Source organism: Tamandua tetradactyla, chromosome 5 (genome assembly GCF_023851605.1).
Source record: "Tamandua tetradactyla isolate mTamTet1 chromosome 5, mTamTet1.pri, whole genome shotgun sequence".
In the NCBI taxonomy this organism is placed as follows: domain Eukaryota; kingdom Metazoa; phylum Chordata; class Mammalia; order Pilosa; family Myrmecophagidae; genus Tamandua; species Tamandua tetradactyla.
In genome coordinates, this window is record NC_135331.1 from 129,246,778 (window position 1) to 129,263,837 (window position 17,060).

Below are 17,060 nucleotides of genomic sequence, written 5' to 3' on the forward strand. Positions count from 1 at the left end.
ACATGTCTCCACCCATTTGAGTGGGTCTTGATTAGTTTCTGAAGTCCTATAAAAGAGGAAACATTTTGGAGAATGAGAGACTCAGAGAGGGCAGAGAATGCTGCAGCACCACGAAGCAGAGAGTCCACCAGCCAGTGACCTTTGGAGATGAAGAAGGAAAATGCCTCCCGGGGAGCTTCATGAAATAGGAAGCCAGGAGAGAAAGCTAGCAGATGACGCCGTATTTGCCATGTGCCCTTCCAGCGGAGAGAGAAACCCTGACCGTGTTCACCATGTGTCTTTCCATATGAGAGAGAAACCCTGAACTTCATCGGCCTTCTTGAACCAAGGTATCTTTCCCTGGATGCCTTAGATTGGACATTTCTGTAGACTTGTTTTAACTGGGACATTTTCTCAGACTTAGAACTGTAATCTAGCAACTCATTAAATTCCCCTTTTAAAAGCCATTCCGTTTCTGGTATATTGCATTCCGGCAGCTAGCAAACTAGAACATCCTACTTGCATTTTCTACTAATGATAAATATCTTTTTTGATGAAGGAGTACTTACACATATAAGCACTGGTTTTGTCCCCCCAAAAATCTCAATGTTTTTCACGGCATCCACTTGGCACAAAAACACTGGTAGGTGCATAAATTGGTTCAATCTCAAGGGGCACAATTTGGCAATAGCTTGTGAATTAAAAATATACAAAGCCTTTGACTTAGCAGTTTTACATTTGGAATTTTATCCATATGTAAGAAATGATGTATAAATGGATATTTTCTGCAATAGTATTAATGACAAAAGCAACAGACTGAAAATTAGGTAAATATTTATGAAAACAAGACAAACACATTTACAATCTATATAGCTCCTCCTAGCTTGCCAGGTCTGCTATGACAAATGCCATAGACCGGTTGACTGAAGCAAGAGGAATTATTGCCTCATAGTTTTGGAGGCAAGGAGAGCAAAATCAAGGTATCACAGGCCATGCTTTCTCCAAATTCTATGTAGCATTTCTGGTGGTGGCCTGCTGACAGTCCATATCTCAGACTGACTCTGTCGCGCAGCCATCTGTCTTCTTCTGTCTCCTACAACCACTACATCCAATTTCCTCTGCTGATGGGGACTCCAGCGATGCTGGATTAAGGACCTTCCTAATTCAGTTTGACCTCATCTTAATAGGATCTTCAAAGATCCTATTTACAAATGAATTCAAAGGATCAGGGATCTGAACTTCTCTTTGTGGGGAACATGATTCAATTCACAAAAAGTCCTAAAAAATTAAAAAGCAATGAAGACAAAATTCCTCATCAACACTAAATTTATAATTTAGCAGGAGAAAGATAAGTAAATTTATAGTACTGCAGATAGAGTAAGTACTGATAAGGAATAATCCCCAAGACAGAGTAAGTAGGGAAAAAAGTTCTGTATGTACTGTATGCTATCATTAATGTTTAAAACATATATATGTATATGTTTATATTTGTAAAGACTATCTTTGAAAGGATACAGTGGTTAACGGAGAGAAATTTGTGGGAGAGAGACTTCACTGGATATAGTCTTGTGAACCACATACATTGCCCATTCAGAACAACTTTTAAAGGCACATTTTGTATTATGCATTTACAACCTGGATAATCTGAAAAGAAGTCTCCCCCCTCCCCCTTTTTGGGTCTGATGGCATTGCCATAATTCTAGGAAGATAAATATCTCATAAAGTTACATACACCAGGAATGAATACTAAAAAAATAATTTCAATTAGAATAATTTGAATTGAAATATAGATAGATAAATTTTAAATGTATGGTATACTTATACTAAACATTTAAGTATAGTTATGATAATAAGTTTTATAGCCATTCTGATACTTTGTGATTTATAGCCATTCTGCTTTTGTGGAGACTCAGGGCCAGGCTCCCCTTCCATGTTGAGTAAGTTCCTGCACGTAGCTGCCTACATGACTGTGACAGAAGCTAAAGGTCAACAGGCCTCCTCGGGGAGGAAAGAATGTACAGATGGTATCATAAACCACTTATCTTTAAAGCATTAAATTTCCTCTCCCAATATGTTGATAACAAACCTCCAAACCCCTGTGTCATGAGACCCTGCTGAAACTCTGTTCTCATACCCTATGGAATGTCCTTGTCCTAAACCCTTTTAAGTTGCCCCTTTGCACCCGCCACCTTTGTAGAGCGCTGCTTTCATATTTTCCAGATGATCACCACTGGGAAAGATCTCCTGGTTGTAAGTCCTAATAAAACTCATGTCTAACTCTGAATCAGATGTGTTCTTTGGTCTTGGGGCTGCACCAACTCGAGCCCTTTAAGAGCTTGCTTGGAATAGCTTTTATTTAAGTGTTGGAAACACTTAAGGGGATCTGATACAGTAGATTTGTTATTTTAATGAAAATGTGATTTAATACATTTATCAATGTTAAGGCATTTAAAGGTATGGCAACACTTTGCTAAGTCCATAAGTTTTATTATTTTTTTCATTGCTTAGTTTTTTTTTAATGGAATTTTATTGAGATATATTCACATACCATATGTTAGAAATGAAATGGCTTTTAAAAAGGGGATATATTCAGTTGCAAGTTTACAGTTCTAAGACCATGAAAATGTCCAAACTAGGGCATCCAGGAAAAGATACCTAGATTCAAAAAAAGCTGATGGGTCCAGAACACCTGTGTTAGCTGGAAAGGCACATGGCAATGTATGCTAGCTTTCTTTTCTCATTTCATAAGACTTCCCTAGGGGCATTTCCCTTCTGCATCTCCAAAGGTCTCTGGCTGTGTGGGCTCTGTTGGCTCTAAGCCTTTTCCAAAATGGTTCCCTCTTAAGGGCTCCAGTAAGCAATCCCATCTTGATTGGGTAGAGGCACATCTCCATAAAAACCACCTAAGCAAAAGTTATCACCCACATTTGGGTGGGCCACATCTGTATGGAAACAATAAAAAAGGTCCCACCCAGCAAAATTGAATAAGGATTAAAGAACATGGCCTTTCTAGGGTACACGACATCTTCAAACCAGCACACCATATAATCATCCAAAGTGTACAATCAATGTTTCAACTGCTTAGTTTTAAAACTAAATTAAATTTTTTATTGAGATTAAAGTCACATAATATAAATTTAACCATTTAAATGTTCTAACATATACAAAGAATATGTATTTTTAAGTATATTTAAAATGTTGTGTAAGGTGCACGGGTGGTTCAGTGGTAGAATGCATGCCTTCCATGCGGGAGACATGGGTTTGATTCCTGGACCATGTACCACCCCCCCAAAAATGTTGTGCAATCATCACCACTATCTAAGTATAAAAAGTTTCTGTCATCCTAAAGGGAAAACCCATTTTTTTTATAAGCCACTCCAGTATTCCCCAGCACCCTCCCCATGGCCATGACTAACCTTTTTGTCTCTTTATATTTGCTTATCTGGACATTTCATGTAAATGAAATCATAATATGTGACGTGACCTTTTGAGTCTGGCTTCTTAAGCTTAATACTGTCAAGATTCATTTCTGATGTACTATGTAATAGCACTTCATTTCCTTTTAATCATAAATATTCCATTATATGGATAGTTTTATTTTAATAATTGTGGAAACAATGATTTAATTTTTAAAGTAATATTAGGATTTATATAATAAATAAATTTGGTATTTATCAAAAATAAAGTTAAATGTTTTCCAATCACAAAAGTCTTATTAATAAGGTAAACTATACAACATATTCGGAGGAAGCTGCTGGTTATGACATATACATTACTCCATAAATACATACTAAGTACTACTATGTACAGAAGCTGTTCTAGGTGTTGTGAGCAAACAAAAACCCCTACCCTCGTGGTACTTTGAATGCCTACTCTATGCTGGCAACAAAAGAGATCAAAATCTTCATGGAACTTAATGTTTTAGTACGGGGAAAGAGAAAATAAACACATAAATGTGGTGTTTTGGGGGTACATTTATGTGGGAAGGGGCAAAAGTGGGTAGGAGGTAGTCCAGTGATGTTTAATATCCTGGATTGAGAATGCTTCATAAAAACTCCGGTATTTGAGTGGAAACCTGAAGGCAGGAAGCATTAAGTTGCTTTTTTTTTATCTTCTCTTCATTGACTATATATATCTAAGTGTGATAATAACACACCTACTTTTTCGTATCCTCCTTTTCCACTGACTAGATTTTTTTTAATTTTTTTATTTAATTTTTTTAAATACCAAAAAACACCAAACAAATGCAAACATTCATACTTTGATCATTCCATTCTACATATATAATCAGTAATTCACAATATCATCACACAGTTGCATATCCATCATCATGACCATCTCCTGGAACATCTGCATCCAGTCAGAAAAAGAAAAAAAACTCATACATACCATACCCCTTACCCCTCCCCCTCACCAATCACCAGCATATTAAACTAAATTTATTTTAATATTTATTCCCCCTATTATTTATTTATTAAAAAAAATAACAAACTAAAACATTGACATGTGATCATTCCGTTCTACATATATAATCAGTAATTCACAATATCATCACACAGTTGCATATCCATCATCATGACCATCTCCTGGAATATCTGCATCCATTCAGAAAAAGAAACAAAAAAAAAACAGAAAAAAAATTCATACCCCTCCCCCTCACCAATCACCAGCATTTTTAACTAAATTTATTTTAATATTTGTTCCCCCATTATTTATTTACTAAAAAAATTAACAACAAACTAAAACATTGACATGTGATCATTCCATTCTACATATATAATCAGTAATTCACAATATCATCACTTAGTTGCATATTCATCATTTCTTCGAATATTTGCATCAATTCAGAAAAAGAAATAAAAAGACAGCAGAAAAAGAAATAAAATGAAAACAGAAAAGAAAAAAAAGATTATACCTACCATACCCCTTACCCCTCGCTTTCATTGATCACTAGCATTTCAAATTAAATTTATTTTACATTTGTTCCCCCTATTATTTATTTTTATTCCATATGTTCTACTCATTTATTGACAAGGTAGATAAAAGGAGCATCAGACACAAGGTTTTCACAATCACACAGTCACATTGTGAAAGCTATATCATTATTCAATCATCATCAAGAAACATGGCTACTGGAATACAGCTCTACATTTTCAGGCAGTTCCCTCCAGCCTCTCCATTACATCTTTTAGTAGTTTAAATATATCATCCCACTGTCTTCTTGCCTCCATGGTTTCTGCTGAGAAATCTACACATAGTCTTATTGGGTTTCCCTTGTATGTGATGGATTGCTTTTCTCTTGCTGCTTTCAAGATCCTCTCTTTCTCTTTGAACTCTGACATTCTGACTAGTAAGTGTCTTGGAGAACGTCTATTTGGGTCTATTCTCTTTGGGGTGCGCTGAACTTCTTGGATCTGTAATTTTAGGTCTTTCATAAGAGTTGGGAAATTTTCAGTGATAATTTCTTCCATTAGTTTTTCTCCTCCTTTTCCCTTCTCTTCTCCTTCCGGGACACCCACAACACATGTATTTGTGCACTTCATATTATCATTTAGTTCCCTGAGTCCCTGCTTATATTTTTTCATTTTTTTCCCTATAGTTTCTGTATCTTGTCAGATTTCAGATGTTCTGTCCTCCAGTTCACTAATCCTAACTTCTGTCTCTTGAAATCTACCATTGTAGGTTTCCATTGTTTTTTTCATCTCTTCTACTGTACCTTTCATCCCCATAAGTTCCGTGATTTGTTTTTTCAGACTTTCCATTTCTTCTTTTTGTTCATTCCTTGCCTTCTTCATATCCTTCCTCAATTCACTGATGTGGTTTTTGATGAGGTTTTCCATGTCTGTTCGTACATTCTCAATTAGTTGTTTCAGCTCTCGTATCTCATTTGAACTATTGGTTTGTCTCTTTGACTGGGCCATATCTTCAATTTTCCTGGTGTGATTTGTTATTTTTTGCTGGCATCTAGACATTTAATTACCTTAATTAGTTTATTCTGGAGATTGCTTTCACTTTTCACTAATTACCTTAATTAGTTTATTATGGAGATTGCTAAGATGAATTTGTTGTCTCTCTGTTCTTTGACCTTCAGTTCAGCTTTTTCCGGACCTCTAGCTTAGGTTTTGTTTAACAGAGGATAATTTTTCAGTTCTTGTTTTCTTGTTTCTTACCCTGCTTGTATGGTGCCTTTTCCCTCGCCACCCTTAGGAGGGTTTACGTAGGTATTATAGACTCCAGCTGGGTTTTCTCGGACTAAACTGGCCTCCTATCAGGGGGAAGGGGTCACCTGCATCCGTTTTCCCCGAGGGCGAGACCCAGCAGGTTAAAAGACTTTCCTGTGAAGTCTCTGGGCTCTGTTTTTCTTATCCTGCCCAGTATGTGGCGTGTCTGCCTGCGGGTTGCACCAGCAAAAGATGTTGCGGCACTTTTAACTTTGGAAGACTGTCCCTGCTGGGGGCATGGTGGAGACAGAGGAGAGGTTATAGGCTGATTTTAATGGCTTCAAATTGCCAAGCCCTGGGGTCTGAATTCCTTGAGAGAGGGATTCCACCTGAGTTGGGCTTCACCCCTCCCCTGGGGAATGCACAGGTGGGAGACAGCCCTGAAAACAGCCTGTTTCTGCCTATGCCTGAGGCAGTTGCAGCCTGAGAAGTCCCGCTGCTGAATCCAGAGGCTGCCAAGTCTCCGTAGAAACACAGCCACTAAAACCTGTTTCCTCCCCCTTTCCTTTTTCTGTGAGCCCAATGAGCGAACGCCACTTGACCAGGTTTAGAATCTCTTTCCTTTTCCTCTGGGAAGCCACCTGTGGGGGACGGACGCCAGGCGCCGTGGCTTGGGGAACTCATGGTTTTGGGGAGGCTTGCAGCCGGTCCAGCTGGTCCAGACTGGGGTACGCTGTGTGTTTGGTCACTGATGTGGCTCCGGGAGCTGTTCTGTACTGTTTCTGGTTATTTAGTAGTTGTTCTGGAGGACAAACTAAAACGCGCACATTGCTAAGCCACTATCTTGACTCCTCTCCATTACATCTTGAATAACAAGGTGATACCTACTTAATGCGTAAGGATAACCTCCAGGATAACCTCTCAACTCTGTTTGGAATCTCTCAGCCATTGCCACTTTGTCTCATTTCACTCTTCCCCCTTTTGGTCGAGAAGGTTTTCTCAATCCCTTGATGCTAAGTCTCAGCTCATTCTAGGGTCTTAGGCCTAATTTTATGTAGGCTTGACCTATCCTTTGTGGGGTTAAGTTTCATATGAACAAACCCCAAGACTGGGAGCTCAGCTATAGCTTTGGTTGTCCACACGGCTTGTGAGAATATCAAGAATTCAACTTGGGGAAGTTGAATTTTCCCCCTTTCTCACCATTCCCTGAAGGGGACTTTGCAAATACATTTTTATTCACTGTTCAGATCACTCTGGGATTTATTGGGGCATCACTCTGATCCAATTAGCTTTTTAGTTCCCAAGTCTTAATGATTACCAGACAACCAAGACAGCATAAAGGAAACAAATGGAAAAGAAAAGAAAAAAGAGCATATAGGGGATCAGTCCAGAAGGCCAATGTTTTTTTTTCTCAATGAAACATTAAAAATTTTATTGAAAAGTAAAAAACAGTGCTGTTGCAGTAACTTAGTTAGCTCAAAGCAAAGAAATGATAGCTAATATTAACTTTCCAACTTTCTCACAGGCATAACTTTTTTAAATTTGGTATAGGTAATTTTTAATCTTTTTTTGAAAAAGTTATACGTGCTTTTATGAGGATTTAATAGTCCTTCAAGACCCGTTAAAAGAAGATTCTCTTCTACCCCAAACTCCCATTCAGTACTCTAAGTAACATACTTTGATTACCAGCCCTTGATTTTTCAACTTCCAACAGGTAAAGAGGAGAACTATCTCCTCCACCATCCTTACCCATCTTTTCCAAATCACTGATCCTTCCAGTAGTTTTGTTGTCATTTTGATTAAAACAATATTGGGTATTTACATGAATATTATTCATAATTGAACAACGCAGTATACTATAAATACTTTCCTATGCTGATAAACCTTTTCGCTTTCTCTGGAGTTAATAAGTTTCACCTTTGCTTAGCTCACTATTACCATTAATTCAACTCCAATCTCCCCCCTTGCCCCCTATATAACTCTCCTCTCAAAACACTGAAACATATTGACTATCAGAAGGTCAATGTTTGAATAACAGGAAGTCTAGAAAAAGAGAAGAGGAAACAGAAGGAGAAAAAACTATTAACAAAATAATTCAAGAATATTTCCCAAAGATTAAGACCATAATGACCACTGAAGTTAGAAGAAAATGAAGCAAAGCACTAAATTATGAGGGAATTTTCTTTTTCTAACCCAGAATTTTATAGCCAGCTAAATGTCCAAATAACTATGTGGATAGAAAAAATTTTTTTCCTAGATGTAAGGACTCAAAATTATGCATTCTTCCACAGAAAAAAAACTAGAGAATTTGAGCCCAGGATCCAAGTCAAAGATAGGATTTGGGAATTCACAGGAGGGCCCCAGAATGCTGGCCCTGGAGAGCAGCTAATTTGGATTGGAGCAGTTAAGAAAATTGCAGAAGTAATGCTGACAAGAGGTACTTGAAAGTACTGAGGGGAAATTTATACAGTTGGAGAGAGTTTGGAAATAAAGGAGGAGTACATAGAAAAAATCAGCATCTGAACCAAAAGGCAATCAATAACAGCAAGAAAAGCAAAATTTTGTGCAAGAGAAAAAAAAAATCAATAACTTATATGCTGCCAAGAATAATATTCACAAAGTGTTAACGCTGAATATTTATCTAAGAAAATCATGATGTGATGAGATTGGGAGGATACCCGATCTGAAGTATGCAAGTAAACTGGGGAAGGGAATGAAAGATTAGTATAAATATGTGTGTGTGTGTATTTTGATGCCCTGGGAGTGGTTTCTGTGCACCCGAAAATGTATCTAGAGGCTTCTTTGAAAATAAATATTTGATTTCTAAAAATTATAAAAACCAAACCTTTAGCCCTTCCTTAAGGCTTTCAAGTTTCACTTTCAAATATTCTCTTTAAAAAATCTAGAAAGTTTCAAAATTACTTTTCATGTCCTCTGAATGATACCAGATTCTACTGACTAATTTAACTAAACATCTTCATACATGTCAAAGAGCTTTGCAAAGTACTTTGCTCATATCTATTAACAAATAAGGCCTTCCCAACTACTAAATAATACCTACATATCAAATTAATATTATTAATGTGGTGGACCTTAAGTTCTCTTCAGCGGTCCAATGCTAATTGTAAATTAAGATTTCATCTTATAGCCACAAATCTATATCAACTACTTAACTGCATATTTTAAATTGGAGTTGCAACACTGCCTCTTTAATAGCCTTCTTATCTAAAATATTACAAGAACATAAAACATCATATGTATGATTTCTTTTCTTTTAACTGCTTTGAAGTATAACTGAAGTACAATTAACAGCACATATTAAGAAGTGTGCAATTTAATCATTTTTGACACATATAAATACAACCATGAAACCATCACAGCAGTTGAGATACCACACATTCCCATCTTCCATAAGAGTTTCCTAGTGCAGAGGTTTTCAATCCATGTCTCCTTCCATCCCTGACCCCAGGCAACCACTCACCTGTAGGCTTGCATATTCTAGGATTTTATTTAAATGGCAGATTCCTTTTTAACACAATTAGTATTACTACGTTTTTATTCTTATATATTATATATTCAATACTGAAACTTTAAGGGCATGAAAGATCTTTATTCATACAAAAAGTTGAACATGTTTAGAACTGCCAATATCCTCTATGCTGTGAAACAATGGTATCAGTCCTATAGCCTTATAGTAAAAGAAACGCATCTGATCAGAGATTTTCACTGGGATGCTTCCTGGAGTGTTGGTGACACCGATGGGACCTCAAATTTCGATTTATAATTGCTATGGCAGTGCTGGTGTTACCTCACCACCTCCAGAGGAGGTGGTTACTGAGCCCAGATCCTTGAGTTTATATTGTACACTCATCTAGTTGTTCCACCTACCCACAGAAGTCTACCACTCCATCCTGTGATCGTTTGAATGAATTTATGTATAAATACTTATCTACTTAGGTCTCTGCTTAAGTCTGACCCTAAAACATCCACAGCTTTTCCTGCACTCCCACCAACAGTACAGGAAGGAGGCCTCTGAATTCTGATGACCTCTCACCACTGGGTCTGATAAGTACTTCCCAACTACTGACTCCGGAGCTATAGTTTCACCTTCCTGAGTGAGTGGTTAACTGATAATGCCTTAAGCTGGAGAGGAAACTCAAGAAATGGAAATATTTAGCGTTATTTAGAGAACTGAGGTGTCAAAAAAGGCTTCAAGTCGACCTTCCTGGTGTCCAAATTACTTGGACCGTCTGCTACTGGGTGTTTGTGTGGCCGTATTTAAGGCTTACCTGTGCTCAACTGGTCTCTAAATGTTACTGGAGAAGCTGGACAGTGGTGGTCCCTGGGGCCGGTACTCGGTGGCAACGGTTCAGGAGAAAAGGGAGACTTGCCTTTAACCTTTGGACATTGTTTTTACTGCTTAAATTTTTGCTTTTTCCAGCTTCTTGAATTAGGTTTTCCAATAAAATTATGTCAACCTCTCAGGAATGAGCTGATCCCACGGGAACTGTCTGAGTAGCACCGGATCTCCACAAATACCACTTTGCTTCACTCTGAAATATTTTCTCCATTTTCGCTCTTCTCTACCTTTCTGAGTCCACGGTTATGTCCACCGTGTGCGCCTGAGAATCGAGGTGGGGACCTGTGCTGGCTCCTAAAACTCGCAGCTCCAGCTGGCAACTTCCAGCTGGCTGCTAAAACTCGCAGCTCGGCTTTCCTTTCCCGCGGCTCTGGGAAGAGGGCGAGTTTCCAGACCGAATGGCCCCACGGAGAGCGCACGCGGAACCTGGCGAGCTTCACCACGTGACCGCTCCGGGGCTCCCAGCCCGCGCGGCCCGAGACCTGAGGCACGCCAGCCGCAGCCGCCGCGGGCCGCTCCAGCTCCCTCGCACGGCCGCGGAAAGATACGGGCTGCTGGAATTAGGGTCCAATGGGAAGGGCGCGGGGTGGGGAGGGGCTTGCCAAAAGCCCTTGATTTAAGGCCCAGGCCCAGGCTCAGCTTCCGCGGCCCATCCCCGAGTGCTGCCCTTCGGTTCTCCCTCCCGCGCTCGCTGCCCGCGAGGCCGGCCGCAGCATGGCTGCTCCCAAGCAATTTCCGACGCTCGTGCAGCTGGAGCAGGGAGAAGGACAGCGTTTCGAGCAGCTCGGTAATTTCGGCAACCCGCCCTACTGGTTCCACCCTGAGTTCCTGAAGAATCCACGAGCAGTTCACGTCGAGGCCTGGCTTGTAGAAGAGATCTTCGGTGAGTAGGCTTGGGTGTGGCCGCCATAATGCCCTCCTCCCCATTCATTCCCCCCCACACACACACACAATCCGGCCCGGCCCTGGGAAAGCCCGTCCAGTGCTCTTGGCCCCCAAGCCTGTGCCCCCATGGTCTCCCTCGCCCCCCTTCCCCTCAAGTCCCCAGGAGCCACCCTGCTCCTCACGGCTTCTCTGCTCCCTGCGCAGGCCGGGGCGGAGAGCACATCCCGCACGTCGAGTGTGCGAGCCAGACCCTGCTTCACGTGAACCGGTGGGACCCCGGCGGCGAGGCCGAGATTTTGATATTTGGACGGCCTTATTACCAGCACGACGTAGCCAGATTGGTCATGAATTTAGCAGATTATCACCGCCAACTCCGGGCTCAAAGTACGTGGCTGGGGAGCAGAGAGGGGTGCCCCGGACATTTTCTGGGTTCCTTGGGAGGGATCTTGATAGTCCCCCGCGGCCCAGACAGCGGTTTCCCCCTCCCACTGGATCCGGGAGAGGATTTCCTCTTGGCAAGGAATCGGGAATACCAAATTGGGCCCCAGTTCTGAGATTCCGTGGTAGACTCCAGATTAGGAACAGCTCACGGCTCCCGTCTTCGTTGCACGTATGGATGACTGGACTTTTGGGGAGGGGGAATGGGGGCGTAGGGGCACCCTCCTCATGCTGCTTGTCTTCCAGGCCCAGAGAAGGCCCCTGCCGAGGAGGCCGGGAAGCAGCAGTCTGGAGAAGCGGCCGCCCAGGAGATCGGGAAGCAGCAGCCTCAGAAGGCACCTGCCCAAGACTCAGTTACCAGATTGTGATGGCAGCTCGGCCCCGGGAAGGGAGACAAGCAAAAATTAAACTGAAAGCCTGTTCTTGAGACCTGTTATTCTAGGTCCTGCTTCGGCCCTAGAAATTAGGGAAATGGTGTAGGTGTGACCTCCCCAGTGTTGAACGTTTGCGAACCCGAATCTAAAGAGTTCTAATAAAGAATCAAATTTCCCTAAGCGTCTTTTAATTAGAAGGTAGAAGAAGAGGGGGAGGTACCCTCCCCCAGCACTCAAGTTCTGCTCTGTGCCACTATCAGAGGCAGGTGCGACCTTTTAGTTCCTGGCCACCTCTGCCGTCATGCACCTCTCCTGCTTGTGATTTTTAACAGTATGCAGCTGGCGCTGCTTGGATACAAGGCCTCTAGGGTGTACTGAGTCAGTCCTTGCTGTGAAACCCAAGTCCCAGTTGCCCCCAGCAGCTCGTGGTTCTACTCGAGGAAATTTGAAATGGTAAAAACCTGATTGCAATCTCTGCCCTGAGGCTGGGGCCCTGCTGGACTGGGAAGACCCACCCGGGCGTACCATGGTATGGCAAGTAACTTCCTAGCCCTGGCACCTGACCTGGTGGGTGAAATTGTGGGCGAAAGAGCCAGGGCTGCCCCATTGACTTCGTTAATTAAGTCTTGCCGGGGTTACCATAACTTGCCTTAGGCTTGAGGTGAGCGAGACAGTACTAGCGACCTTTCCCTCGGTTGCTGCTGTAGCAAGGAGCAGACTTGCTAACCCCTGGCTTGCTTCTCGGGTCCCAACTGCCACCCAGGCTCCGAGCCAGCTAGGACGCTGGTCCTGAGCCTTTGGGTAAATCTAGAAGGATACAGACTGTTAAAAATTGGGTGCTGAGATTAAGCAGCACGCATTAGTCTCGGGTGTCAGGAACACAATTTCAAAAAGATGTTTGATGGAAACAGCCAGTATCCATCAAACGTTGCATGGGTAATCAAAATGTGATATACAGTGGAACATTTATGCTGCTGTAAGAAGGAATGCAGTCCTGAAGCATGCGGAAACGTAAATGGATCTTGAGGACATTATGTTGAATGAAATAAGTCAAATGCAAAAGGACAAAGGTTTGTTCTCACTGATATGAACTAATTATAATAGGTAAACTTATAGAGTTGAACTTAGAAATAGGTTACTAGAAAATAGGTTGAATTTAAATGTTTGGAAACAGACAATAGGAGCACAAAATGGTGAATGTAATTAACAGCATTGAATTGTGTGTGATTGTGGTTAAAAAGGCAAGTTTTAGGGTTGTATATGTCACTGGAAGGAAAGCTAGAGGATAAAACATGGGACTGTGCAACACAGTGAACCCTGTGGTGGACAATAATGTGGTTAATAGGACAAAAAATGATCTCACGTAAACTGGGACAATGTACATCACTACTACAAGGAGTAAGTGATATGTGGGAAAAATTACACCTATTGCAAACTATGGACTGTAGTTAGTAATATTTTAACATTTGCTCATCAACAGTGACAAATGGATCACACCAAGGCTAAAGGTCAATAATAGGGATAAGAGGTATGGTATGTTTTGGGCTTTTTTGCAATGACAATGTTCTAAAATTATGGAGATGAATGAACAACCATATAATGATACTGTGAACCATTGATTGTACTTTTTTTTCTTTCTTTTTTTTTTTTTTGAACAAGGGCAGGCACCGGGAATCAAACCTGGGTCCTCAGGCATGGCAGGCAAGCATTCTTGCCTGCTGAGCCACCGTGGCCCACCCTTGATTGTACATTTTGGATAGGTTATATGATATGGGAATATATCTCAAGTGCTTATAAAAAAAAAACTGAAAACTAGGGGAATGGTATATCCATCATAGACACTTTTGTCACCACCAATAAATGGTCCTTCCAGTTTTTTTTAAACTTTTTTTATTGTATGGTATGACATATATACAAAGCAAAAAAATAAAAAAGCAATAGTTTTCAAAGCACTCTTCAAAAAGTGGTTATAGGACAGATTCCAGAGTTTGTCATGGGCTACCCTATGATCCTCTCATATTTTTCCTTCTATGCTCCAGAATATATGAGACTAGAGGGTTTAAATGTTTTTTTATCCTCACAATCGACTTTCTTTCCTTTCTCTATTTTTTTTCCACACTAAGAAAAATTATATTTTTTATTGATTTGATTGCTCTATTGTAGAGGGAAGGGTACAGGTTTGACCTTAAGGTTTTAAGAAAACCAATATGTGAATGATTATTTCCATTGTTTTAAGCTTCAGAGTAGAAGCTGAAATGGAATGCTAAAATCATGCAGCCAGATTGGAAATAGATTCTCATGTGCCGAATATATTCTGTCAGGTATGGTAAGCAAATAAGATCCCATAATTCTGGATTAAATAGCAAATACTCTTGGGTACCTTTCTTTATATAGTAGATGTATTTCTTTTTTTTTTTATTAATTAAAAAAAAATTAACTAACATTTAGAAATCATTCCATTCTACATATGCAATCAGTAATTCTTAATATCATCACATAGATTTATGATCATCATTTCTTAGTACATTTGCGTCGATTTAGAAAAAGAAATAGCAAGACAACATAAAAAGAAATAAAATGATAATATAGAGAAAAAAATAAAAATGAATAAAAAATATATATATAAAAACAAAAAGAAATGTAGCTCAGATGCAGCTTCATTCAGTGTTTTAACATAATTACATTACAATTAGGTAGTATTGTGCTGTCCATTTTTGAGTTTTTGTATCTAGTCCTGTTGCACAGTCTGTATCCCTTCAGCTCCAATTACCCATTATCTTACCTTGTTTCTAACTCCTGATGATCTCTGTTACCAATGACATATTCCAAGTTTATTCTCTAATGTCAGTTCACATCAGTGGGACCATACAGTATTTGTCCTTTAGTTTTTGGCTAGTCTCACTCAGCATAATGTTCTCTAGGTCCATCCATGTTATTACATGCTTCATAAGTTTATTCTGTCTTAAAGCTGCATAATATTCCATCATATGTATATACCACAGTTTGTTTAGCCACTCGTCTGTTGATGGACATTTTGGCTGTTCCCATCTCTTTGCAATTGTAAATAATGCTGCTATAAACATTGGTGTGCAAATGTCCGTTTGTGTCTTTGCCCTTAAGTCCTTTGAGTAGATACCTAGCAATGGTATTGCTGGGTCATATGGCAACTCTATATTCAGTTTTTTGAGGAACTGCCATACTGCCTTCCACAGTGGTTGCACCATTTGACATTCCCACCAACAGTGGATAAGTGTGCCTCTTTCTCCACATCCTCTCCAGCACTTGTCATTTTCTGTTTTGTTGATAATGGCCATTCTGGTGGGTGTGAGATGATATCTCATTGTGGTTTTGATTTGCATTTCTCTAATGGCCAGGGACATTGAGCATCTCTTCATGTCCCTTTTGGCCATTTGTATTTCCTCTTCTGAGAGGTGTCTGTTCAAGTCTTTTTCCCATTTTGTAATTGGGTTGGCTGTCTTTTTGTTGTTGAGTTGAATAATCTCTTTATAAATTCTGGATACTAGACCTTTATCTGATATGTCGTTTCCAAATATTGTCTCCCATTGTGTAGGCTGTCTTTCTACTTTCTTGATGAAGTTCTTTGATGCCCAAAAGTGTTTAATTTTGAGGAGCTCCCATTTATTTATTTCTTTCTTCAGTGCTCTTGCTTTAGGTTTAAGGTCCATAAAACCGCCTCCAATTGTAAGTTTCATAAGATATCTCCCTACATTTTCCTCTAACTGTTTTATGGTCTTAGACCTAATGTTTAGATCTTTGATCCATTTTGAGTTAACTTTTGTATAGGGTGTGAGATACGGGTCCTCTTTCATTCTTTTGCATATGGATATCCAGTTCTCTAGGCACCATTTATTGATGAGACTGTTCTGTCCCAGGTGAATTGGCTTGACGCCTTATCAAAGATCAAATGTCCATAGATGAGAGGGTCTATATCTGAGCACTCTATTCGATTCCGTTGGTCGATATATCTATCTTTATGCCAATACCATGCTGTTTTGACCACTGTGGCTTCATAATATGCCTTAAAGTCCGGCAGCTTGAGACCTCCAGCTTCGTTTTTTTTCCTCAAGATACTTTTAGCAATTCAGGGCACCCTGCCCTTCCAGATAAATTTGCTTATTGGTTTTTCTATTTCCGAAAAATAAGTTGTTGGGATTTTTTTTTTAATTTATTAATTAAAAAAAATTTAACAAACGAAATATAACATTAACATAGATAATCAGTAATTCACAATATCATCACTTAGTTGCATATTCATCATTTCTTAGAACATTTGCATCCATTCAGAAAAAGAAATAAAAAGACAATAGAAAAAGAAATAAAATGAAAACAGAAAAAGAAAAAAAGATTATACCTACCACTTAACAAAAACACTCCAAAAACTACGAATAGAAGAGGACTTCCTCAACACGATAAAGAGCATATATGAAAAGCCCACAGCCTACATCATACTCAGTGGTGAAAGAATGAAACATTCCCTCTAAGATCAGGAACAAGACAAGGATGTCCACTTTCACCACTCTTATGCAGCACTGTACTGGAAGTTCTAACTCCAGTGAAATTCCACTTCACACTCATTAAAACAGCTGTTATTTAGAAAAATGAAAAATAAAAAGTGTCAGCAAGGATGCGGAGAAATAGGAGCCCTTGTATGTTGTTGGTGAGGGTGTAAAATGGTGCAGACGCTGGAAATATTTTGGCAGTTCCTCAGAAAGCTAGACACAATGATACCATATAACAAAGCAACCTCACCTCTAGGCATATACCCAAAAGAACTGCAATCAGGGATTTGAACAAATATGTGTACACCAATGTCTACAGCAACATCACTTTAAACTGACAAAG

General features: G+C 39.9%; 1 protein-coding gene across 1 annotated transcript; it reads left to right on the forward strand.

The window, feature by feature from the left end:
• Positions 1-11,010: 11,010 nt before the first annotated feature.
• KHDC3L (KH domain containing 3 like, subcortical maternal complex member) lies at positions 11,011-12,352 on the forward strand. The gene is made up of 3 exons (XM_077159251.1): positions 11,011-11,383; positions 11,590-11,769; positions 12,070-12,352. Exons 1-3 carry the CDS (start codon positions 11,215-11,217, stop codon positions 12,189-12,191), a joined length of 471 nt encoding a protein of 156 aa, XP_077015366.1. The 5' UTR covers positions 11,011-11,214; the 3' UTR covers positions 12,192-12,352.
• Positions 12,353-17,060: the final 4,708 nt, after the last annotated feature.

Excerpts from the sequence above, each read along its gene's own strand:
- KHDC3L (XM_077159251.1), top strand. The coding sequence starts at position 11,215 with ATGGCTGCTCCCAAGCAATTTCCGACGCTCGTGCAGCTGGAGCAGGGA. Across the intron at positions 11,384-11,589 it reads GCTTGTAGAAGAGATCTTCG|GCCGGGGCGGAGAGCACATC; the intron begins GTGAGTAGGCTT and ends CTCCCTGCGCAG. Across the intron at positions 11,770-12,069 it reads CCGCCAACTCCGGGCTCAAA|GCCCAGAGAAGGCCCCTGCC; the intron begins GTACGTGGCTGG and ends CTTGTCTTCCAG.